Source organism: Cetorhinus maximus, chromosome 15 (genome assembly GCF_964194155.1).
Source record: "Cetorhinus maximus chromosome 15, sCetMax3.hap1.1, whole genome shotgun sequence".
Lineage (NCBI taxonomy): Eukaryota > Metazoa > Chordata > Chondrichthyes > Lamniformes > Cetorhinidae > Cetorhinus > Cetorhinus maximus.
In genome coordinates, this window is record NC_135893.1 from 75,109,331 (window position 1) to 75,136,053 (window position 26,723).

The 26,723-nt window shown below is 40.7% G+C and overlaps 1 protein-coding gene across 1 annotated transcript in view; it reads left to right on the forward strand.

Moving 5' to 3' along the window:
- Positions 1 to 26,723, forward strand: part of tbl3 (transducin beta like 3) — a 64,940-nt gene that overhangs the window by 22,010 nt on the left and 16,207 nt on the right. The window contains exons 10-19 of the mRNA XM_078558662.1: positions 825 to 1,033; positions 5,077 to 5,218; positions 9,845 to 9,903; positions 10,023 to 10,129; positions 10,934 to 11,081; positions 13,304 to 13,534; positions 15,811 to 15,881; positions 18,957 to 19,113; positions 20,010 to 20,068; positions 23,453 to 23,556. Coding sequence (XP_078414788.1) covers positions 825 to 1,033; positions 5,077 to 5,218; positions 9,845 to 9,903; positions 10,023 to 10,129; positions 10,934 to 11,081; positions 13,304 to 13,534; positions 15,811 to 15,881; positions 18,957 to 19,113; positions 20,010 to 20,068; positions 23,453 to 23,556 — 1,287 coding nt within the window. The remainder of the gene's footprint in view (positions 1 to 824; positions 1,034 to 5,076; positions 5,219 to 9,844; positions 9,904 to 10,022; positions 10,130 to 10,933; positions 11,082 to 13,303; positions 13,535 to 15,810; positions 15,882 to 18,956; positions 19,114 to 20,009; positions 20,069 to 23,452; positions 23,557 to 26,723) is intronic.

Genomic DNA, 26,723 nt, shown 5'->3' on the forward strand with positions numbered 1-26,723 from the left:
CGCTGCTTCTCTCACTCTCTGCTGTAATTTCTCATCCACGCCTTTGTGACTTCCAACTATTTCAGTTCCTTCCCGGCCAGCCTCCCATCCTCCACCATCCGTAACTTGCACTCGTCCAAAACTGTTGTTCTCAATCTGTTCACACCAAGTCTGCTCATTCGTCACTCTGTCCTTGTTGACTGATGGGAACAAAGGAAGAGTAGACCATTTAGCCCATCGAGCCTGTTCCACTACTTGTTGAGATCTTGGCTGATCTGCAACATAACTCCATATTCCTGCCTTTGCCCTGTATCCCTTAACATCTTAGGCTAACAAAACTCCATCAATCAATTTTAAACTAGCATCGATTTCCTTTGACAAGAGGAGAGTTGCACATTATTCTCGTTGATTTGAATTTAAAATTCTCATGCTTGACTTTAAATCCTTTCATGACCTTCCCAGTCTCTATCTTTGCAACCTCCTACAATCTCACCGTAGATCTTTCTTGCTCTGGCATTAGTTGATTACATTGCTTCTCTCAACGTGCTGCCATTGGTTGCTGTGCTTTAAGTCACATAGGCCTCACCTAGGCTCCTGGATGCCGCTGCTCCAAATTAAATTAAACGTGTTCTGCAAGTGATAGTTGTTGACAATGATGGTGCTGACAGATTATACTTTTTTTTTAAAGTCAATTGTATTGGGCTCTGGCATCCAAAATAACAAGCACAATGAACATTCCTCCACTAGCACTGTCACTGTTGATGGCATTTGGCCTTAAATGACTTTTCACCTGTTTTGATTCATGCAGTTTAAATTGGTGACTTCTCTTTTTAATACACCTGAAGGGATTCTTCGAATTTGGGATGCTTATTCTGGAAGATGCGTTTACTCACAGTGCGTGCCTGGTAAACCTAAGAAAGAAACTGAAGATGACTCTGATGAGCAGTCTCTGACCCATTGCATGCTTGTCCCAGCAACACGGAAGCTAACCACTGTAACTGCTGAACATAACATTCTCTCCTACGACCTATGCACTCTAAAGCTCGAACGTCAGGTAAGTAGAACATTTAAAAAATGTCCTTGACCACAAACCCTACTATTCGCATCCCCATCATAAAATTGCACTGATTAATAAACATTGCACTGAAATGTTAATATAATTAATAGTGAATAAGTTTCAGTGCCGTTCAACAACATCAATAACTTGCATTTGTATGGCTGCTTTGATGTGATTAAATGCCCCAAGACTCAAGTATTAACTACATGGCGTGCATGTGGTTTTGTTTTCGTTGGTTTTTCCCACCCTCAAGCAATCTACAGGGCATGTTTGGCTGCTTATCAGATGACAAATGCTTCAGAAAAAGCCACAGGTTGCAAGAGTGGGAAGGTGAGTCACAGTGATGATGGGGAGGGTTATGTTGGGAGCAACATTCCATCTAAACTTGCTTTGTACTGGGCGGCCTACAAATTCTGCTTAGCATTACATTTTTGTCCAAGGGCAGTTTACATTTTAAAGATCGTTGAATTGTTGGGTTGCTGTAATTGTATAAATGAATTGAAAATGCTTCACAGTATTACACTAAATGAGCACTTTACTTCAGTGGAAATGTTACGCATACGTCACTAACTAAAGAAGAAAATGAGCTCTAGTATTTGGCAGTTCCACATCATCTACGTTACAATAATAACCCCTTAAAGCATGTATACAACAATGCAAGTAAATAAGGTTGATAATTTTTGAACATCACTTACGCTTTGCTAGATATTCCTCCCATCCCTTTGTTTTCCAGTGATGGTTAATTTTGTCACTGTTGACGTCTTTGTTTGCTGTGAGCTTGGACTTTATCCTCAAACTGGTCCAGTTGGGTAACTTCCAATCTATATTGAGTCTTGGTTTTGGTCTGATTCATGAAACTGCAATCAGTACTGGCGGATTGAAAACGGCAACATATATCAAGGAACCCAGCTAAATCTGTAAACTGTCTTTCTTTCGGGTGTAAGTTATCATGTTGGCAAATGAATTAATTGCACCTGCTTTCATCTTTTTTATTTCTCCACAGTACGAGGTGCTAGATGTAAGCTGTTTTTCAATTACAATTAGTTATTGATCCATTGGTTTGCACTGGTAGTTTCAAGACTACTTGGTACATACAAATGAGTTTACTTACGTTTTATGTGCCGTAATCAAATTCGGCAGAAACCAGTGCTTTGCTATCAACTACTAGCCTCATTTGCAGCTCATTCTCCTGAAATAAAGCATCTAAATGTTCACACAGTTTTGTAATGAAGGAGAATGCCTGTTATATTGATGATATTGGCGAGAGATGCTATTTGTTGCTTCACGCTCTATATTTTCTCAGGGTTCTGGCTGGGCAGTTTTTTCAGTATCGGCTTTTTCATGATGAGCTTCAATGGCACTGAGACAACTACTTCGTAAAATGGGCGCAGTTCAATTTCCCCAAAACATCACCTAGCACAATCTGTGCTACTGCAGATTGATAAGCTTTTTGTGACAGTACTGTGCTATAGGATCATCATTTATTATTATTTCAATGTTTTCTGAAGACATGCAACAAACAGAAAACCCCCGTGCAGGCTGTGCACAAGTTAGACCCTTTAAATTACCACAGAAAAATTTAAAGTGACTGCACATTTAAATAAATTTCCTGTGCACTCCAAAAAGATTTAGAGCGAACATTGCTTCCACTGTGCAGTAGTCCACTGGTAAATGTTCTTCTGAGAAATTACCATATACAACAAATTTACCAGCCCACTTCATTCAAAGGCCTGAATGATAGTGTAGCAACTTCCCAGATACAGGCTAATTCCTCAAACCTAGCCTTCTTAACAAATGGTGATCTGCTAAATATTGTGTAAATAGTACATAAATACCATAATGTGGGTGTACCTACACCACATGGCCTGCAGTGGTTCAAGAAGATGGCTCACCACCAACTTCTCGCAGGCAATTAGGGATGGGCGATAAATGCAGGCCTAGCCAGCAATGTCCACATGCCGTGGACCAATTTTTTAAAAAGTCTGTATAATCAATACCATGTGGTATGCACTCTATAAGCTGGGCAGCTACACCATTACATCTCCCTGGCATGATAGTTGTGCCCTGTGAAGTCAGCATCACCATCCTCTGTAGATCCAGACTGTGACCTGCATAGAATTGCTTGATAGCAGTCCATAATATTCTGAGCATTACATGAATTTAACTGGATAATGTTTGAAAACAGTCTTGTGGCTGACATTATTCTGCTCCCAGCGTGATTTACAGAATTAACATTCTATGCACAACAATGTTAGTGTTCTCATCAACTATCAGCATCTGAACTTGGGAATTGTGTGCAGTTACCATTACCTCATTATGGTTTACAGCATTAATAGACTGTACAAGTTCAAAGACATAGTTCTTGCTCCTGCAGCTGAAAGGAAGAATAACATGTTTTGCTATGTAGATGTTAATTTGCTGTACCAGCAACACAGATGTATTTATTTTTATAGCCAGGAGCACATTGTCATTCAGCACTTTTATAATGCCTGGATTTGCTTACTGACATTTCCCCATTGCATTGTGCTTCTGTCAGTTTTCAGCGGACACTGCAGATAAACGCTGAATCCCAATGCCATGTTTCTGGTTGAGTAAGGTTTTAACTGCATCAGTGTGAGCGTTTTGATCTAAGTGGTGTTTCATATAGTCCAGTTTCCATACGACCCTTTTTTAAAAATTGACTCCTAAGTTCTCCATTAACTTCAATACATAATTGACACACAACCCCGACACTCACTGAATACTTAAAAATACCTCCCAGTTTTAAAAAGCCCTATCAGACACATTGGTTGTTGCTGTTTCCACAATTTTCAAAAACACAATCCCCCTTTAAATGTAGGTTGGCACTTTTTCTGGGACATTGCTGGTTTCATTGCTTAGACATGGTTTTAAGGGAAAAAGCGAACAGTTATCAGCTGACAAAGTTGTGAGCAGCCTTTTTATTTCAATACGCAGTACATTCCTGATTGCAGCCACGCATGCACATATCTTGGAGCAAAGATTTGGAGATTGGGGAGAGTCAGAGATCGGAGTAGGAAGGGCATTGGTTTAGTAATTGTGGTGTGGGGGGTGGGTTGGATGCTCAAGGTTGGAGGAGGTTTGCTGGAGATCATGGTGGGATGATGTGGCTTCAAGTTTGTTTTTTGATCCTGGAAGAAACACTCTGTGCTCCTCCTGGCCCACAAGCAGTGCTGTAAAGGTGCTTTTTAAAGTGTTAAAAAAAGTATTTTATTTATTCATTGGATGTCAACATCACAAGCAAGTTATGCTTTTATTGCCCATCTCTACCTGCATTTATGGATCCAGCCCTCCTTGCCACCTTTTACCTGCTGGGTTTCTCATCGCCCACACTATTAATTTGGAGGCATGCAATCTCCTTAACAGCTGACACACCACCTGAGCATGGATTGGTTGCTCCCCCACTGCCCCCATTAAAACCAGAAGTGGGTAGGTTTGATACACATTGGATTCCAGTTCCAGATTTTTAATATTTTAACCCACCTTTATTTTTGGAGTTGAAAATGACCTCCTTTCTGTCTGCAGTCACTACTGCATACTTTCATAAGAAAGCAGCTCAGTGTAACTCTATTTTTCCATCTTCTCAAACTGCTCTTTGTTGCCAAGAAGGTGTGGGTAGAAGAAAATCCTTCGTGCAGAGTCTTGTAGGGAGCATGAAAGACTTTATCATAAAAAGTGCTTGTGGCCAATACTATTGCATCCTTTAATAGAAATCTGAGTAGTTGGGAAGCAGAGGAAGATGCAGGACTTTGGACAAAGAGCAGGACAATGGCATTAGTTCTGGATTGGCAGCACCGATAAGAAAGGCCAAATTACATCCTTGCTGCTTGTGAAACGTTTATGGCAAGAACTTGGTGAATACCTTGATGCATTCTGAACAAGCATGGTGATGGGACAGATTGTACAGGACATAGAACACCAATGTTTAAATATATGTTGGAGTTAACACTCCATTGGCTAAGGTTTTAGAACGTTACATGAATTTGTACTTCAAGGAGTTAAGATTATTGCTTTCTCTTTAGTTTGTAGGCTATAACGATGAGGTGCTGGATGTGAAGTTTCTCGGGCCATCTGACACACACATTGTGGTGGCCACCAACAGCCCACAGCTGAAAGTGTTTGAGCTTGCAACGTTAAACTGCCAGATCCTATATGGACACACTGGTGAGTGGAGAATGTGGAGAGTTTGTTCTTGTATTGGTTTGGTCATTTTGGTAATCCCCAGTTCCCCAGTGTAAGTCTCCACTCTAGCAATTGTAGGAGGTAGTCTTTAAGGGACCAATATTTGGAGAGCACTTTTGCCTGGTAACTATTCTGTTGCACTAATGTACATGTCCTAGAACAGTGTCTCTGCTGACTGTTTTCTTGTTATACAGCCAAGCTTTTGATGTGGCAGTTTGCCCAAACCAATATTCGACCAAAAGATTAATTTGCACTACATTGCAAGATGTTGCAGTTCATATATTTGCGTTATGCCAATCCATTTTTTTAACTATCTTTTTGACTCCCCAGTTATCTCCAGTTGTACGTGGCCTGATAAATACCACTAAAGATCAATACAATCTTGGAGTGTTATCTCATTTTTTAAAAAAAGGTCTTACCATCACTACCACAATTGTCCACTATCCCATTTTTTAACACCATCTTAGTTACCCAAACAAATACTGTTACTCCTCCTCCTTTTCTAAATTGAATCTCTTATACATATTGAAAAAAAGAAAGACATGAATTTGTATAGTGCATTCCACAGCCTGGGGACATTCCGGAGTGTTTGATTTGATAGACAGATTTTTGGTTTATCAAGAGATATGGGGAATGAGTGGGAAAATGGAGTTGAAGTGCAGATCAGCCATGATCGTATTGAATGATGGAGCAGGCTTGACAGGCCATGTGGTCTACTCCTCCTATTTCTTGTGTTTTTGTGATTTCCATTGATGTACATCTGATGCATAGACTGTTGTATTTGTAGAAAATGTGACAACCACTTTGTGCATAGCAAGGTCCAACTAGCAAAATGTGATAATGACCAGATAATGGTATTGTTGATTGAGGTATAGAGATTGGCTAGGACACCGGTCTGTGCACTTCTTCAAATAGTGCTAAGGGATCTTTTAGGCCTGTCTGAGATAGCAGACTGTTTACTGTCAAATACAGAACATACTGCACTGAAGTGTCAACCTAGATTTAGTGCTTAGGTTTCTGGAATGAAGCTTGAACCAACAACCTTTTGACTCAAGAGGCATGGGTGCTACCACTGAGCACAGGTAACTCTTCTAGAATTTAGTATGTGCTATTGGGTGTGTGTGCATCCATAAACCCAGGAGAAACTTCTTTACTTAGAGGATGGTTAAAATGTGGAAACTTGCTACCACAAGGAATAGTTGAGGTGATCAACATAAATGTATTTAAGGGGAAACTGGATAATTACTTGGGGAAAGAAGTAGAAGGGTATGCTGATGGAATCAAATGAAGGGTGGGAAATGCATGGACTTCTGTAATACAAATACTTTGTAATACTCTATAAATAGTTAAGACCAGGGTAATACTCTATAAACAGTTAAGACCAGGGATAACAAATTAAATTGCATCCCTTCCTTTATCACCCAAATTAGCTGATCCCCCATTTTCTTTCAGCTAAACTTTTGCTCCAGGCTTCAGAAAGGCCGATCAGCACAGAAGCATATGTCTGTAATTCCCACAGTTTATTCCTAATAACTCTTAGCATTGGCATATAAACATTTTGAACAGTGGAACTGCACATTGGGTTACATGATCCTTGGACCAAACTATTTTAAATATACCCAGAGATACATTCTAAATTCTTTGCTAGTCTTCTTGCCCTGAACTTACAGAAATCAGCTACATTCTTCCTGGAAACTTTATCTACTCCAGAAAATAGCCTCCAGTTATTTATAAGCACAAGTGTTTTTATTCCAATTGTGAAAACCAATGATTTTGTTCCACCAATGAATCAAATAAAATGGGTGATTGGGCCATTCTATCACAATGTCTTATGTTTATATAATCATCTTAAAAAAAAAAACAGTGAATTTTGAATTCAGAGGACCTTAAGGTGAAGTATTCTTTCCGTTTACTGTATTTTGGAATGGATGCATGATCTATGGGTGCAAAAATCAACAGCCTTTTAGTAACTATTATGCTTCAGAAACGAACTTTGTAGTTTGTGCATTTGAGTCATTTCTCTTTGGGTAACTATAATGTACAAAATTGCGATTTAGTGTACTCAACTGAAATTCTATCCTGGGTCTAATGTATTGATTGTTGAAAACCTATTTGGTTGTAATACTCAGATATATGTTATAATTAGTGCAATGATTGCTGTTCCAAATTCGGTGATGAATCCCACATTTTTCAAAGTATATCGTGGATGTTTTGTCTGTGATGGTTCACCTCTCAGGAGAGTTGAACTCCTGGTCTGTTGATAAGAACAGGTCAATTGATCAAATTGCCTTTTGCCCTGTACTCTGTTGTTATGAAAGTCCTTTCTTCTGGGCAACTTTTTCTTCCCCAGTAGTTTTCTGGACAGCAATTAGGTTTTAACAAACCATGGCCTTGCGATGGTCCATTATGATGTCAGGATCAATGTATAGTAGCTGATTTTGATGGAAACCCCTCCTGAAAAATCTTGTTGTACAAAGCAATAGAATATAAATGTTGTTGATAGAGCAGAAATTGATTTAGGGAAAGTATTTCACAGGCATCCAGTTAATTAGAGTGCCAAATTGCTCTCCCCACCTCCAGATGCCTTAATGTGTTCTCCTCCAAACTGCATTTGTAGCGATCAATGGTAGAAAAATAAACACTGTAGTACAGATTAAAAGTGGAATGTTTCTCCAGAGAAGTAACTACCTTTCCTGATTTTTCCAGATGTCAGCCCTGGCCCAGTTGGTAATGCTTTCACTCCTGAGTTGGAATGTTGTGGGTGTAACTCTCATTTCAGGGACTTAACAAAAGATGGGCCATTTCAGGTCAAATGTTAAATTGAATCCTGGTCTTCCCTCTGGATGTATAAGATCCCATGGCACTATTTCCATCTGTTCATTTACTGGATGTGGGCATTGCTAGCTAGGTCAGCATTTATTGCCCATCCCTAATTGCCCTTGAGAAGGTGGTGGTGAGCTGCCTTCTTGAACTGCTGCAGTCCATGTAGTGTCGGTACACCCACTGTGCTGTTAGGGAGGGAGTTCCAGGATTTTGACCCGGTGACAGTGAAGGAACGGCAATATATTTCCAAGTCAGGATAGTGAGTGGCTTGGAGGGGAACTTCCAGGTGGTGGTGTCCCCATGTGTCTGCCACCCTTGTCCTTCTAGATGGCAGCGGTCGTGGCTTTGAAAGTTGCTGCCTACAGAGCCTTGGTGAATTCCTGCAGTGCATCCTGTAGATGGTACACACTGCTGCCACTGTGCATTGGTGGTGGAGGGAGTGAATGTTTGTGAATGAGGTGCCAATCAAGCGGTGCCAAGCTTCCAGGCAAGGATGAGTACAGCTCCAACATCCAGGCAAAGATGAGCTTGAAGAAGAGTAAGAGTCCTGGTCAATATTTATCCCTCCCCAAACATCAGTTACACAGATTATCTTGTCGTTATCAGATTGATTTTTATCAACACTTTCCATGCACAAATTGGTTGTCACCTTTTCTACATTATAATAATACTTCAAGAGTACTTAATTGCCTGTAAAGTGCTTTCAGTTGTCCTGAGGTTGTGGAATGTACTATATAAATAAACGTAAGCCTTTCTTTTGTTGCAAGCTTTGCAAGTGAATAAATTGAAATGTATACCCTAAAAAGTGTTATCAAATTATAACAGTCGCTTAGTTTTACACTGAAGAACAGTGAGCTTTTGAAATGGCGAGAAACCCACACTAATGACAGGTTATGTTGGTGCTTTCCCAATTTGCTGCATTAACAGACTAGACAAGCGATGCATCTCATTACTTTGATTAGTTTCCAGTAATACTTTTACATTTTCCAGTCAACATTTAACTTGTGTGTCTGACCACAGAACATATTAACTCAAGTCAATCAGCAGGATGAATTATTTTAGAGTGCATTAATGCCGGAAAAATTAGTAGTGCAGGAATTTTTTTTTAAAAAATGTGCCACTGGTCAGTTCACAGATGAGTGATTTCTACAGTTTGAGAATAACTTGGTGTACGTGTTTCACTGGTACCTCGAAAAGCTGGATATCACTTACCTGGAAAAACAATATACGCTTTTGCAGTGCTAAATGCAATTTGTAAAATATTTGAGGGGCTAGGTTATTATATTCTTAGAGGGTAACAGTAATTTTGTATTGTAACTAACCAGAATTTAGGAAGAATGTCAGTCCTTGGAGAGACTGCAGCGGAGACCTGGTAAAATAGTACCGAGGATGAGAAACTTTCAGTCAAGTGGACAGACTAGAGAAGCAGGGATTGTTCTCCTTTGAACATAGAAGGTTAAAGTGAAAATTAATAGGCATTCAAAATTATGACGGGTTTTGATAATGGTTTCCACTGACATGAGTGTTGGTAACCCGAAGATATAGATTTGATATAATTGGCAAAAGAACTGGGAGTGGAGGGGAAAAGGTGAGTTTTTAATGCAACAAGTTATGATCTGGAAAGCATTACCTGATCAGGCCAATATTGCAGATGTTAGTGTTCAAAGCCTTGGCATAAAACAAGAAATTAACCTACATTAAAGTTATGACCAAAAATAAAGCATTTGTTTCCTGCTGAGTTCTAAATTTATACCCCGGGTTAGAGAGTCTTTTTTTATATTTTAGATACCGTATTAGCCCTGGATGTGTTTAAGCAAGGCACCAAATTTGCCAGTTGTTCTAAGGTATGTTTTATTTTCAAATAAATTGATCTTATTTTAAAGATTCGGTTGGGGATTAATCAATTCCTAAAACAAACTCAAATAGTTTTTATATTTTTAATCATTTTCCTTCCATGCTTCAGGACAAAACCATTCGAATCTGGCAGATGAATAAAGAGACTGGAGAAGTAAATTGTGTGGCACAAGGTCTAGGACATGCCCACTGCGTTGGTATTATTTCCTGCTCACGGTATGAGTGTTTTGGAAGTGTTCAAGTGTTTTTTCTAATGAAAGCCTCAAAAACCCTCTTGCTGCAAGATTCCTTGCATGCCTGAAATTGAAGTGAGGAAAACGCTACTAATTTGGCTTGATTTTAAGATTCTCATCATTGTGCTCAGATCTCTTATCTCTGCCATGCCCACCTATCCTGGCCTCTTGCACATTTCCAATTTTAATTGCTTCACTTTTAACTGCATGCCCTCAACTGCCAGGTTCTCAGCTCTGGAATTCCCTCCTTAAATCTGGCTGCCTCTCTAACCCTACCTCTGTTAAGATGCTCTTTAAAACCTACTTTGACCAAGCTTTTGGTCATCTGTCTTAATACTCCCTTATGTGATTTGTTGTCATATTTTGTTTGATCATGTTACTGTGAAGCACCTTGGAATGTTTTACATTAAAGGCACAATCTGAATGTAAATTTGTTGTAAATTAAATTGGAGTAGGAGGATTCTTTTTTAAATCCATATCCTTATACGACAGTTCTCCCTATGAGAGAACATTTAAATAGAACGATCATTGCTTCCAGGCTTCACTTCATGATGAGGCAATGTTACTTTTTTCTCTAGCTAACTTTTGTATCCCATCTCTGGAGCTTTCACCTTCATAGATTTATCAGTTGAAAGTGGAAAAAGGATTGTTAATGCTCCAATTTGATTATTATCTGACTACTGTTTAACAATGGATTTCTGTGTACTACAACTAGATTGCAAGCTTCAACGTAGTGTCCAAATTCTTAGTTCTGACTTGCTTTTTTTCAATGGTTTTCTAATTACAGATTGAAAGAAGGCTTCATAGTCAGTGGTAGCCAGGACTGCACCTTAAAGCTGTGGGCTCTTACAAAATCCCTAGGGGCTAACAGTAGTGAGAAAATTACAGAACCTGAAGTCCTTCGTGCTGATTTGACTGAGAAGGTTCATGACAAGGTAAGAAGTTGCGTGTTATAAACATTTACAGATCCCTAAGCAACAGTGAACACTTGTGTTAAACTAAAACAGAATTACCTGGAAAAACTCAGCAGGTCTGGCAGCAACGGCAGAGAAGAAAAGAGTTGACGTTTCGAGTCCTCATGACCCTTCAACAGAACTGAGTGATATTAGGAGAGGGGTGAAATATAGGCTGGTTTAAGGTGGAGGGGGGGTGGGAGAGAGAGAGAAGTTGGGGGTGGGGTGGTTGTAGGGACAAGTAAGCAGTGATAGGAGCAGATAATCAAAAGATGTCACAGACAAAGGAACAAAGAGGTGTTGAAGGTGGTGATATTATCTAAGAGAATGTGCTAATTAAGAATGGATGGCAGGACACTCAAGGTACAGCTCTAGACGGGGTGGGGTGGAAAGACTGACGGGGCATTACAGGTATAGATTTAAAAATAATGGAAATAGGTAGGAAAAGAAAAATCTACATAAATTATTGGAAAAAACAAAAGGGAGGGGGAAGAAACGGAAAGGGGGTGGGGATGGAGGAGGGAGTTCAAGATCTAAAGTTGTTGAATTCAATATTCAGTCCAGAAGGCTGTAAAGTGCCTAGTCGGAAGATGAGGTGCTGTTCCTCCAGTTTGCGTTGGGCTCCACTGGAACAATGCAGCAAGCCAAGGACAGACATGTGGGCAAGAGAGCAGGGTGGAGTGTTAAAATGGCAAGCGACAGGGAGGTTTGGGTCTTTCTTGCGGACAGACCACAGGTGTTCTGCAAAGCGGTCGCCCAGTTTACGTTTGGTCCCTCCAATGTAGAGGAGACCACATTGGGAGCAACGAATGCACTGCTTTGTTGAAGAAAGAATCAAAAAAGGGAAATTGCAGGTTGCTGAAATAGAAGTTTGCAGCACAATGGGACTGCCTTTGGTTAATTCCATTCTCATTCCATACTATTTGATAGACATCTCCAGTAATAGCTTTTCTTCCTGCTGGTGCACTATTGCCTCCCAAGTTCCTCTAGAATGTATCCTTGTTCCCTCTTCTCTTTCCCATCTTCATTCTGCCCTTTGGTGGCATCATCCACAGATGTAGGATTAGAACAGCCTGTTTGACCTTCCCACTACCTTCCTCAACCCGCTTCCCCTCCCCTCCACTGCCTGCGCTGTCAAGACTGCTTGCCAGACATCCAGTCTTGGAGAGGCCGAGATTTCACAGAATCTTTACAGTGCAGAAGGAGGCCATTCAGCCCATTAAGTTTCACTGGCTCTCTGAAAGAGCGTTCTACCTAGTCCCAATCCTCTTGCATATTCTTTCTTTTCAGATAGCAGTCCAATTCCTTCCACAGGGGAGGTCAAACTGGCTGTTCTAATTTCTCAGTTTTGTTTTGAGATGGTTGAGATCACTGCTCTCAGCCTCAGAAACTCCATACCTATGCCACCAGTCGAACTAGATGATTTGCATTCTCGAAATCTTGACTGAGCTAAGCATCTGACCCTATAACCTTTTCATTACAAACTGCCCACTTCCAGGTCTGTCTTCACTTCTATTTCAGCCCAACTCCTGCTGAAACTCCCTTCAATTCGTTTGTGATCTCCAGAGTTGACATCGCCAACGTTCTCCTGGCTGACCTCCCATCATCCATAAACTTCAACTTATCCAAATCTCTGCTACTCATATCCTATCCTGCTTAACCAAGTCTTGCTTATACATCATCCATGCCTTCATTGATGTATAATGGCTGCTGGTCCTCCAAAACATCAGGTATAAGATTACCATGCTCATGGCCTCTCCGCCAACACCGCCCCTCACTTTTTGCAATCTCCACCAGCCCTACAGTTTTTTTTCTTTAACCTCTCCCCTGGCCAACCCCTACTGCACACACACACACACACCCCCACCCCCCCCTTACTTTACTCCACCATTGGCAGCCATGCCTTCAGATTCATCAGCTCTGGACTTCTGCCCCTAAACTTTCTGCACCATCCTTCCCTCTTTAAAGACCCTCCTCAAAGCCCATCTCTTTGACAAAGCTTTAATTAATGCCTTATAATATCCCCTTTAGCTTGGCATTAAACCTCTGTGAAGCACATTGGAGTGTTTTGATACATTACAGGTACTTTATGTTATAATTATGAAGGATATTGCATTGATAATGGGACTCTTTGCTAACTAGTCATCAGAAAACGAAGCTGTACTTTGTCCTTAAATGTAACCTATTTGTTTATTATTTCATAGGACATAAACAGCGTGGTAGTCTCTCCAAATGACAAGCTAGTGGCTACAGGCTCCCAGGACAGAACAGCAAAGCTTTGGTCAGCATCTGATTTCTCACTTGTGGGAGTGTTTCGAGGCCACAATCGTGGGATTTGGTCTGTCCAGTTTTCTCCTATGGACCAGATCCTAGCCACCTCTTCAGCAGATGGCACTGTGAAACTGTGGGGACTTCAGGACTTCAACTGTTTAAAGGTAGAAAACATTATATAGATAATATGGTAAAGCAACCAGGCTTCTATGTTATCTTCACTGGCCATTTAAAAAAGGGAATTGGAATCTTTAACTGTGCTAAAATCAAAGGGCGAGAGTTGGGGGAGAGCAGCGACAATGGGGTTGAAGTGGATGGCCATCCACATGGCCTGAACTATTTTAACCCCTGGGCCTCAATTTACTTGTTTTCTCATGGCACCTTCCCAGTGCGTGCACACACATGCACACACGCACAAACACACACACACACACCCCCAATGTGTGACATGCAGGCAGAGTGGCAGCAGGAAAGAGTGTGGCCACGGGAACATCCCCTGGCAGAATAAGTGAGCAAGGTGGAGACCGGCCTGGTGTGCCAGAGGTTGGGAGGTTGTGGGGTGGGTGGTGGGTGGGCAGTGCAAGCTATTGTGAGAACAGGAAGAGCTCATCCACTCCCCCGGTCCACAAGGAACCTTAAACTGAAAGATTTACTTGGGCCTCCTGCCTGTGGCCAGCCAGGCACTGTGTGGAGCTTAGTCAATCTAAAGTTTTAATCACGTGCACATAGCAGTGACCTGACTGAACCTCAACTTTGCCTCTTTTTGGAGTGGGCAGCTGTGCGAAAGCCAGAAAATATCCAGCTAAAGTGGCATGCATGGTGATCAGTTTGGGAATGGTACAGTGAGCCTCCAGGCACATTGTTATCTTCTCGCACCCCCTCCACCGCCACCTATCCAATTCCTGAGGGGTACACTGGGTTAAAACCCTAGTTTCTGGATATAATCCTGGACAGCCACAAGGATGATGAAATGAAATTGTCACCGATACTTGAGCCCAGTGTGCATTCTCTTTGAAGTTGTCTAGGTGTGACGCAGAAACCCTAAGTACAGATAAGTGATGAACGTTGAAAGGTTAACGTTGAATGTCCCTTTGTTTGAATTGTCAACTATTTATTTTCTTGCAAAAATTCCTGGCACTCCCATTTTTTGTTCATGTCAAATAGTATTTTGATGTTAATGTGGTATTGTTTGGTTACCAAGCATGTAGAAGAAACCTATTCCAATCCACAATATAACCTAGTTTTTGGCATAATTGGCATCAAATGCCAAGTTTGCACTTCCTCTTCCTCTGCAAAAGCCTTTTAGGAACAAGGTAAAATGCTATTGTTTCTGACCAGCGTAGCATGAAAGAGCTGCATTTGTTGTCTGTGACTGGCTCCTATTATATTGCTCAGTGAGTCAGAATTTAATGTTTCATAACAATGTGGATGTTTGTACCATATGGCAGTGTAGTTAAAGAGAGTCAGTGGATGCAGTGCATTTGGATTTTCAAAAGGCATTTGATTAAGTACCACAAAAAAAAATGTAAAATTAGGGCTTTGGGGTGCTAATAACAGAAGTTAAGAAACAGTGTTTATTTTTCCCATCGATTACTGGTAAAATTGGTACTATGATAGATTTTTATTATTAGAGAGGTAAAGTCCAAAGACATAGTGAACAATGAGAATTTGCATTCAAAGGGGAAATCTGTATAAAGCAGATGAGGTTGTGTGTAGAAAAGAAGGCATTCTAAGATCTAAATAGTGTGAAAAGCCTCTAGCCTCTAAGCCTCAAACTGCTTTTCTTAAGAACTGAAGTTAAGAACACTCACTTTGAATTCGACTGCTCAGGGTATCATGTTACTTTGTCTGGGTCTTTTAAAATATATGTGTTTTACTGTTTCCTTAACGGAGGTGTAACTGGGAATTAAATTAATTAGGGGAGCTAGGAGTTATCATAGTAGTAATTTGTAGACCTATGTATCTGCTTAACATTTTTTCTTTGATTTAATAAATGTTTAATTTAGTTTTGTAAAACTCGCTAAGCCTCAGTGGCCTTCAAAGCCTGCATCTCGAAATAAGTACAAGTTGCAAATAGTTGTGGCAGCTGCTTCAGGTTTCCCTTGGGATTTGGGCAGCTTGGCATTTACCACCCCCGGCCATAACAGATATTTTAAGATAGCTATATTGACTTGAGTTGGTTGCTCAACCGTCTGCCTAACTGTATAAAATCATTGGCACTATTCCGTGCTCTTCTCCAGTATAGCTGTGCCACCAATCTATTTATTGGTTTATGAACTCTTGTGCAAATTCCCTTCATCCCTATTTGATTTGCACTGACTGAGTCACGTTTGTAGCAATAGATAATTATTCAAGGGTTTTTTGTGGCTGTCCTGATTACATGGAACAGCTCTGTTTGTTACATGATGAGTTGCTTTTCATTAACTGTTTGCATTCTCAGACGTTTGAAGGCCATGATGCTTCAGTACTGAAAACGATTTTTGTCAGTCGTGGAACTCAGCTGTTGACAAGGTACCTTGATAAAATCTGCGGACAAATATTAACCACAGCGGGTGTGTCACAACATTCCATTCCAAAATGCATTGGAATCTTGGGAACAGAAGGCCATATAGCCTTGAGCCTGCTCCACAATTCACTTAGATCATAAATGATCTAAACCACAACTCCATTTATCTGCCTTTGTTCCACGTCCCTCAATACCCTTGCTGAACAATAATCTCCCAATTTCAGCCTTTAGAATTTAAATTGACCCAACATCCACAGCCTTTTGTGGGAGCGAGTTTCAGATTTCCACCTTTGTGGATAAAGTGCTTCCTGTTTTAAACCCTAAATGACCTCGCTCTAACCAGAGGAAATAGTTTCTCTGTGTCAATTGAGTCTCTTAATTGTTTTAAGTACACTGATTAGATCCCCATTTAACCTTCTAATCTCAAGGAGCACAAGCCAATTTTTTGTGACCTGGCTTCATAACTTAAACCTTTGAGCCTGGTATCAATCTGATGAAATGAAGACAGAAAACACTGGTAACGTTCAACAAGTCTGACAACGTCTGGTCTGAAATTGTTGAACTCAATGTTGAGCCCAGAAGGCTGTAACATGTCTAATCGAAAGATGAGGTGCTGTTCCTCGAGCTTGTGTTGGGCATTATTGAAACACTGCAATGGACTGAAGACAGAGGTCAGAGTCAGAGCAAGGTGAAGGAGTCAGGCAACCAGAAATTCAGAGTCATGCTTGCAGACTGATCAGAGATGTTCTGCTAAGCTGTCACCCAATCTGCATTTGGTCTCCCCAATGTAGAGCAGACCGCTTTGTCTAAAGAAGTACACATACATTGTTGTTTCACTTAGAAGGAGTGTCTGGGGTCTTGGATGGTGAGGATAGAGGAGATAAGAAGGAAGGTATTGCATTGTCTGCACTTGCATGCTCCCAATTTCTTCAACTCCATCGCGTCTGTTCGGATGACACAAGCTTTCGTACTAGCACTTCCAATATGTCTTCCTTTTTCCTCAGCCGAAGATTCCCCCCACTGTGGTTGACAGGATCCTTTACCATAGTCGTTCCATTTCCCGCACTTCTAATGTCACCCTTTCCCCCTCCCATCCCCCCCACCCACTGCCGCCTCCCACCCTCCCACTCCCAGAACAACAAAAGGGTTCCCTTTGTCCTCATCTTCCACTCCCCCCAGATTCCATATCCAGTGGATCATCCTCCACCATTTTTGCGAACTCCTGCATGATGCCACCACCAAACACACCTCCCCTTTCAATATTCCAAAGGGATTATTCCCTCTGTGATACCTTGGTACACTCCTCAGTCATCCCTTAACACCTCATCCCCTTCCTACGGCAACTTCCCTTGCAGGTGTAAGAGGTGCAAAACCTCCTTTACCTCCTCTCTCACCGTCCAAGACACCAAGCACTCTTTCCAAGTGAAACAGCAGTTTACGTTTACAGAGTACTTCCTTCAATTTACTGCACAGTATTCACTGCTCACAATGCGATTTGTTCTACATTGGGGAGATTCGCCCTGGTCTGACTCTGACCTCGCTGTCCTCAGTCCATTGCAGTATTCCAACAAAGCTCAACACAAGCTCGAGGAACAGCATCTCATCTTTCGATTAGGCACTTTACAGCCTTCTGGATTCAACATGGAGTTCAACAATTTCAGACTGTAATCTCTGCCTCCATTTTGTTTGCATCTTTCGGTTTTCCTCTTGTTTTTAACTTTCAAACAGCAGCACACCAACTCTAGGTACTGCTTATGTTTCGTTGCTTCTTTTCTTGCACCATCCCCACTCCCTTGGGTTCTACACAACTAACTCTGCTGTAATTCAATCTTTCCTGTCTTCCACCCTGTCCTAGACCTCCCCATGCTCAAAAGCCTATTACATTTCTAACTTTTCTGGGTTCTGATGAAATGTCGCAGTCCTGAAACATTAACTCTGCTTTTCTCTCTGTAAAGGCCAGACCTGCTGAGTATTTCCAGCATGATGTGTTTTTATTTCAGATTACCAGCGTTTGCCGTATTTTGCTCTTGTATCATTTTGGTGAATCTACACAGTACTGCTTTCAAGCCCGATATCTTTTCTGAGATTTGATGCCCAAAACAGTGAACGCAGTACTTCAGGTGGGAGCTGACTAAGGCCCTGTAGAGCTGAAGTGCTTTCAATTACTTTTTGTACCCCGGTGCAGGCTTTTAGTGATTTGTACACCCAATCATTTTGCTTCTGCACAGCACCATTAAAAAATATAAAAAAACGTATCCATCTCAGATAGGAGTGGATGACCTCGCACTTTCTCACATTGAACTCCATCTGCCATAGTTTTGCCCACTTATTTGGTTTGTCTGCCATCTTTCAAACTTTGTGCTTCTATCCACACAACTCAATGTGCCTCCCAACAATGTTACCTGCAACTTTGGATATACAATTCTCCTATTCTTTCATCCAATATGGTGAGAAATCAACCCAGTCTTATGGATAATCACGCTGTAAAAATGACCACATTTAGCTGCAATACCTGTTTGCATTATAGCATAATGTTTTATCTTAAGGACAAACCTGGAGAAATAAGTGATGTTCAGAATGAAGAAATCTCATCAACACAGGCAGGAAACTCCTTAAATATTGTAACTTATTCTCCCCCCCCCCGACCCTTTCACTCTCAATCACCTCCCCCTTCTCTTTCCTTCACCTTCTTCCACCTTTCCTTTGCTTCACCTTTTCCCCCTTCCCCTTCCTTCACCTGTTCTCACCCTTTCCCTCTCCTATGCCTCCCCTTCTTGCCCCCGCGCCACCCCACACCCCCCTCTAACTTCTCTCTCCTCTCTTCCCCCTCAAGCCTTTCCCTGCCTAGGTCCAAATCTCCCTGAATTCTGGAGGTTAGTTTGCACCCATTGAAAATTACCTCAGTAGGAGAAGGGGAGAATCTTTTGGGTGGCTACACTGCAAAAACATATGAATTCATTCTTGCTGCAATTAACCTTTTTGGTTGCCATTGCAGCAAAGTTTACAGCAAAAATTAATGATATAATTTCAATGTAAATTAGCACTTTCTCAGCATTCTTAAATGTTTGTTTTATCTGCAGTGGATCTGATGGGCTACTGAAACTGTGGACCATCAAAACCAATGAATGCGTAAAAACTTTAGATGCCCACGAGGATAAGGTGTGGGGCCTCCATTGTAACAAGAAAGATGATTTGGTTGTCACTGGAGCCACAGACTCGTGCATAATTATCTGGAAGGTATGCTGAACTAAATCACTGGTAGTAATTCTGATGAGCCAGCTATGCGAAACTTGTTAAAAATTGTGTTTTTAACAGCCCTACAGTTGTTCTTTTTTTACATATCTATTTCTGCTATCATACTCATGGAGAAGGAGCAAGGGAATCACAGTTGCCAATGATATTCATTCCTGTGGTGGGATTGGACCAGTCCTCTACTACTGCAGCGTACATTGCAGAGGCAAAACTCTCATCAAATACTTTTGATGTTTTACAGTGAGATGGAATTTCTTTCTTAATTGCACAAGATGACCGTGTGGTACAGTAGTTTAGGCGTCTTACCTCTGGGACCTTAGCTTGAATCTGGCCATGATTAAATGGACAAATATCTGCCCTGACAGCTGATGTACTTGTTGGGCTCTGTCAATCTTGCTGGGCTCTGTCAATCCAGCTTCTAGCTTGGAACTGCAGCACTAAACTGACCTAACTTCCTAAATACAGTAAATCAGCGATCTCATGAGAGACTCATGAGCAATAAGCTGGACCAAAAGGGCAGGAGCTTTGTTCTGTGTCAGTCTTGCTGTACTGGACCCGCATCTTGATGCCAACATCAAATAGCCAGAATAGAAAGCATTTTAATTCCCTACAACAGCATACTTCACAAAAGAGAAAATAATTAGAAACAAATTTTCCCCATTTTCTCCCTGTTGTGCATTTTGGAGGATCAAGCAGAATTTCAGAAGGATAGATACTATCAGTATCTCCACTGTAACTTTTCATCTCGGTCAAGCTACTTTGTAATTGTAGGACAGAGAAAGGAGATGGAAAGAATGAAGTGGATCCGTTTGTTGTTCTTTCTGCTTTCAAAATGGAAAAGATTCATTCATCCTAATAAAATGTTCTTTTGTCTGTTTCAGGATGTTACGGAGATAGAACTTGCTGAAGAGCAGGCCAAACAGGAAGAGCAAATTTTGAAGTAAGTTTCCTTTTAGACAGGCTTAGCTTAGTCACGGTTCTGCTTCACACCTATGGTGAAATTGTACAGGTCTGTATGCTGAAATAGGGGTCCAGCTTGACTTGAGAGCAAAGCAGAATGAAACCTCATACATGGCATCACGCTCCACCTTGCTCTCGATCAAGAAGAGAAAGTGTCTTTAATTCACTTACATTAAAATACAGTATTCCAGGCAATTTTTCCTTGCATTCCCTTTACAAGAAAAACTGAGTCATTTTTAAATTTTTTTATAGTAAAACAAGTTCCAAATTGAATATCTACAGTCACCTGAGAGCACCCACAAACTCCCTTGGTGAGCCCCTTAAGCTTTGTAGCCTAATCTTAGATAAGGGTTGGTACTTAGTGCATAGAAATCTGGAATTTCAATGAAGTTAGTTTGATTTTCTTGCAGGACAACCATTAATACATAAAGAATAATTGTCTTTAATTACTAATAGTCTAATGTTTCTTCTTTCTTGTCCTTTCTTCTCGGAGAAGCCCTGATTGTTGTTGGTGTCTGGTTCCATGAGCTCAGGTTACCGTTTCATACCATATTCAGTTATATGTTTTAGGTGTTAGCCTGGACAGTGAATGTCGGTAGATTATTAACCGTGGGGGTATCGGAGAACTTACTGCCAACTGACATCTGCACATGCTTTCCAAAAGGAATCACTGAATAATGATAAGGGGCAGGAATAAAGACTTTTCCTTCCCTAATTAAGAAGTATTGAAGCTAATTGTAGTGTTCTTACTGAGTTCATGTAACGCCACATTGGATTATATGTGATATTCAACAAAGAAACAGGCCATTTGGCCCAATAAGCCCATGCCGACCCTTGTGCTTCACTCGGGCCACTTCCCATCTTACCTCATCTAAGTAGTATCCACGTAACCCACTGTTCCCTTCTCCCTCAATGCTTCTCTGGCTTCCCCTTAAATGCATCTATGCCATTCACTTTGACCACTCCCTGTGGTAGCAAGTTCCACATTCTCACTGTTGTTGGGATACAGAAGTTTCTTCTGAATTCCCTATTGGATTTCTTGGGACAAATGTAGATACAAATGTATGCTCTTCTCTATAAATGGAAACATTCTCTCTGTATCCACTCTATCAAAACCTTTCAATTTTTTGTATAAGTAAAAGAGACCCGCCTGTCAATCCTTTCCTGATATGTAAACCCATGCATTTTTGGTATCATCCTTGTAAATCTTCCCTGCATCCTGTCCAGTGCTTCTTTATCCTATATATCATACAGCAACCAGAGCTGCATGCATTACTGTAAATTTGGTCTAACCAAGAGTTGATACAGATTTAGTGTAATTTCCTACTTTTCAATTGTACTCCTCTAGAAATGAGCCCTATCTTAAAAATCTTAATACCCATCAACCAATCAATTACCTGCTGTCCTATGGAACTATTCACTTTTTTTTTTTGGAAACACACTGTGGAAGATACGCTGCAGCTTCTGGTGCCTCCAGTCAGGTCTGTGCTGTTAGCCCGCTATCTGTTCTATTTGTCACCACTGCTGCTGGTGCCACCCATCGACATAAATATCCATCTTGGAACCTTATGTTTTTTCCATTATTTGCTCCAGTGATGGGGCTGACATTGACATGGCTACATTTACTGACCATCCTTTGTTGCCCTGAGAAGGTGCTGGTGGGACCTTCTTCTTAAAGCATTCCAATCTAACTGGGTGAGCTGTTAACCATCCCCACAATGTAATGGTAGGATTTTGGTTTCTGACTGCAAAACTTGCAAGTTAAGCCCAAAAGAAGAAAAGGAAAATAGTGTGACACCTACTTCTGAATAGTACTGCTGCTAGAGAAAGGAACCAATCAATTGTCTTTTTGCTACAAACACAGTGTAGCAGGGCAGGAAATGTAGATTCAAACATCAAAGGTTATAGTGCAAAAGCAACCCAGCCAACTCCGTGTCACTATGTATCTGCACTAGAGCCATCTAGTCTAATACCATTGTCTTGCTTCAGATCCTTTTGTGGAACTGTCTTCATTTTGCAGGTACTCCTGTGTTCTACAATGATTTGTGCCAAAGGATTCCATATTCAAACCCATTCTGTGTAAAGGAATATATTGTAACCACCCTTTAATCATTTTTCTAATTATTTTACAAATCCTCTTACTCTCTTACCAACCAATCCTGTCACTATTTACTCTATCGTAACCTTTCATAATATCCATCAAGGCACCCCTTAATCTTCTGAATTCCAGTAACAAGCCCCTAAATTCTCATCTCTTTTCATAACTGTAACTCCTCATCCCTTGTGACATTGAATTGAGCCTATGTTACAGCTTTTCTGTTGCTTTTGTCAACTTCCTCTAATCGGGCACCCAAAACTGTATATAACGCTTGATCTGAAGATCCTACGTAAGTTGAATATTGCTCTCTTGCTTTTGTATTCTGTGCTCCTATATGCAGTGGAGTTGAAGACTGTGGAACCAGTTTAGAAATAATTGGGCTATCTAGTGAATGAATTAATTTGGACCAAGTGTGTCATGTCAACATACTTCCACATTGACACATGATGATTAACTTTCCAAAGATTATTCGCTGAGTTGTTTTCATTCAGAATGCAGTGACTTCTCAAGCTATAATCACCACTATGTTTGACAAGGGAGGAGCAATGTTATTAAGCCAAAGAGACTAAAGTTTTTTTTTAACTTATTTGTCTGCATGCAGAATAAATATTTTCTCCACTGTTGGTAATTGAGGCACTCTTGTAGTTGATTTGAGTCGTGACATTTTTTTTTTTAAAAATTCTGATTACCCAGTGCTTGTTTTAAAGCAATTTTTGCTCAGAATGAGATGCCCCCTTAAACTTGTAAAATCCATAGTGAATACTATCGCAATCTGAGAAACTAAGAGCGACAAAGAGGTCTTTCATATGTTCACCTGTTCTTCCATCCATAAGTGAATAAGAATGATAGGTTTGCTTTAATTATTACAGAAATACTTTCTTTTCATCGCTAGAGGGAGGAAGAACTTAAGACTTGAGTGTTAACTGTTGGTACTTTTGTGTTTGTGTTGATGACAATTGTTTGGATGAACATATGTGAAGGGTGATAAAAACAAAAAGCTACTGCGGATGCTGGAAATCCAAAACAAAAACAGAATTACCTGGAAAAACTCAGCAGGTCTGGCAGCATCGGTGGATCCACCGATGCTGCCAGACCTGCTGAGTTTTTCCAAGTAATTCTGTTTTTGTTTTATATGTGAAGGGTGACCTTTTTAATAGCAAGACACAATGTATGTTTTTTTTTTCCACCCTGCCTTTTAATCAGTAATGTTCACAAGGTTTAAACAATCTTGCATGCCATTGATAAAAATGATCTTTCTATTTTAAGGCATCAAGAATTATCTAATTTATTGCATGAGAAGAAATATGTAAAGGCTTTAGGATTGGCAATTTCTTTGGACCAACCCCAAACTGTGCTTACAGTGATTAAAGGTAAACTGATAATACTATTGCACTTTTGTGTTTTACTTGTTTTGCACAACTCTGTCTTGCTAAAGAGCTGATACAATCAGTAATGTTTTTATAAGCAAGATACGCTGCAGAACTTGTATGGGGTGCTTGAGGTTCCATAGATAACTCTCCTGCCTCTGAGCCAGAAGGCCCCGGGTTCAATTTCCACTCCAAGACTTGTTGACTACCAAAGAACCCAGCCAATGGTGCAGACAAGCCATTGTGTATCGGTGCTGGTCCCAGCCCAAATAAATGGAGAGGGTTGGCGGCAGGAAGGGCAACTGGCTGTAAAACCACCCAATTTCAAAAATGATGGTTGATATGAAGGTGATGAGCCAGAATTCTGGTGACCCCCATGTAACATGGGAAAAGCCGAAAGAGGGACCATGCTCCAGAACTTGCAGAAGCCCTTCACATCCTCAGTGTCTCAAATTGCTTCACGACTAATTAATTACTTTTGAAGTGATATTACTGTTATGTAAACAAATTATTTGGTCAATTTGTGCATAGCATCAGAGGTAAATGATCGGTTTTGGTTGTATTGGTTTAGGGATGAGTGTTGGCCAGGATGCAAACTCTCTTTTCTTTTTGTTTCAAAGAGTGCCATGAGATATTTTTACATGTTATATTACTGTGGATGAAAATGCCATCAGGTCTATATGTCCTCACTTACATCTTCCAGGATTCATCCCCATGTCTGAAAAATTTCCTTCCCCATTCCCATCCACCACCTGGGAGTGCCAATAAAAAGATAGAGACCTCCAACTAGTCCAGGATACCTCTGCTCAAAATTCCACTCCAAGCCCTCAAATATACATGATCAGACAAATGCAAGGAAGGCCCAAATCCTTGGTTATTAACCAAAATACAAACGTGCATACATACATATGAATTAGGAGCAGGCCATTCGGCCTCTTGAACGTTTTCCGCCATCTGATGAGATCGTGGCTGATCTAATTATGGCCTCAATTCCACTTTCCTGTCTACTCCCTAAACCCTTTGACTCCTTTGGCAGCCAAGAATCTATCTAACTCAGCCTTAAATATATTCAAAGATGCTGCCTCAACTGCTCTCTGGGGAAGAGAATTCCAAAGACCAATGACACTCAGAGAGAAGATTTCTCCTCACCTCCTCTTTAAATGGGAGGTCCCTTATTTTGAAACAGTGTTCCCTAGTTCTAGCCTCTCCCATAAGGGGAAACATCTTTTCAGCATCCACCCTGTCAAGTCCCCTCAGAATCCTATATGTTTCAATAAGATCACCTCTCATTCTTCTAAACTGGGAGGTCCCTTATTTTGAAACAGTGTTCCCTAGTTCTAGCCTCTCCCATAAGGGGAAACATCTTTTCAGCATCCACCCTGTCAAGTCCCCTCAGAATCCTATATGTTTCAATAAGATCACCTCTCATTCTTCTAAACTCAAATAGATACAGGCCCTACCTCTCCAACCTTACCTCATAAATAACCCTTTCGTCACAGCAACAAGTCAAGTAAACCTCTGAACTGCTTCTAATACAATTATATCCTTTCTTAATTAAGGAGACCAAAACTGTACAAAATACTCCAGATGTGGTCTCACCGAAGTCCAATATAATTCTAGCAAGATTTCCTTACTCTTAGAGCAGAATTTTGCATAGTGCTTCCCGCCGGGCAGGCCTTAATTGGCTCGCCCACGTAAAATGGCAGCAGGGATCGTCTCCCCGCCTGCCGGAGATTGGGCCGGGCCCGCCCGCCCAGCAGGCAGAAAATTCTGCCCTTATACTCCAAGCCACTTGCAATAAAGTCTAACACACCATTTGCCTTCCTAATTGCTTACTGTATCTGCATGTTAATTCCTTTGATTTGTGTACAAGGACCCCCAAATCCCTCTGCATACTAACGTTTCCAAATCTCTCATCTTTTGAAAAATATTCTACTTTTAAGTTTTCTGTTCCTAACAAAGTGATAATTTCACATTTCCCAATATTATGCTCTATTTGTCACCTTCTTGCCCACTCCATTAACCTTCCTATATCTATGCAGTCTCTATGCAACCCCCTCAGAGCTTACTTTATTAGCTTTGTGTCGTCAGCAAATTTGAATGCATTACACTCCATTCCCTCATCTAAGTCAATGATCTAGATTGCAGGTAGCTGAGGCCCATGCATTGATCCTTGAGGCATTCTACTAATTGCAACCTGCTTACTTGAAAATGACCTAAACATTTCTGGCCATTATTCAGTCCTCAAACCATGCTATTATTATCACCCCCAACCCCATGAAACCATATTTCATGTATCAACCTTTCATGTGGCACTTTATCGAATGTCTTTTAGAAATTCAAATATACTGCATCCACTGGTTTCCCTTTGTCTACCTTGCTCAATACATTGTCAAAAAACTCATGTTTATTTGTCAAACACTATTTCTGCTTCATAAAAGTGTCAACTTTGCCTAATCATTTTGTGATATTCTAAGTGCCATTATCACATCACTAAAGCTAAATGCACATAGACCAGGGATTGTCCTTGATGGCTTTCTCTGAACCTCCAAGATGGGGGGATCAAACACATACGAAATACTCTAATTGAGATCTTACCAAAGTTTTGCATGTTATTGTGGCTCTGGTTTTATGCCATTAGTTTCCAGAGCCCTGTTTACTTTACATACCGCCTCCTGACACTGCATTTGAATTTTTACAGAGTAGTTATGAACACTAACGAGTCTCTCTTTGTTCCTCTTGCTTTTACCCATCCTGTACTATTGATGCTGCACATCTATATATATAATTACACACTTGTCTTATTGGAGAACATTTGGCAATCTTTGACCCACCTATCCAAGTTGTCTAAATCCAGTTGCAAGTATTTAATTCTTGTATCTAACTCTACTCCAGTTTAATAATTGTACCACTTATTCCCTGCTCTAGGTCTTCAATAAACTTAAGGGGACCAGTACTAGTAACTGGACTCCATTGGGAAACAGCCCCATTAAAACTGACTTTAGCTAGTTAGTTTGTAATCCATCTCAATATCATCCTTGGCACAGTGGGACTTATTTTTAGCTTACAGTCCTTCAAGTCGAATTTTGTCAAAAGCTTTTTGGAAATCCAAGCTTCGATAGCACCTTCCAAACCTGCGACCTCTAACCCCTGGAAGGACAACAGTAGGC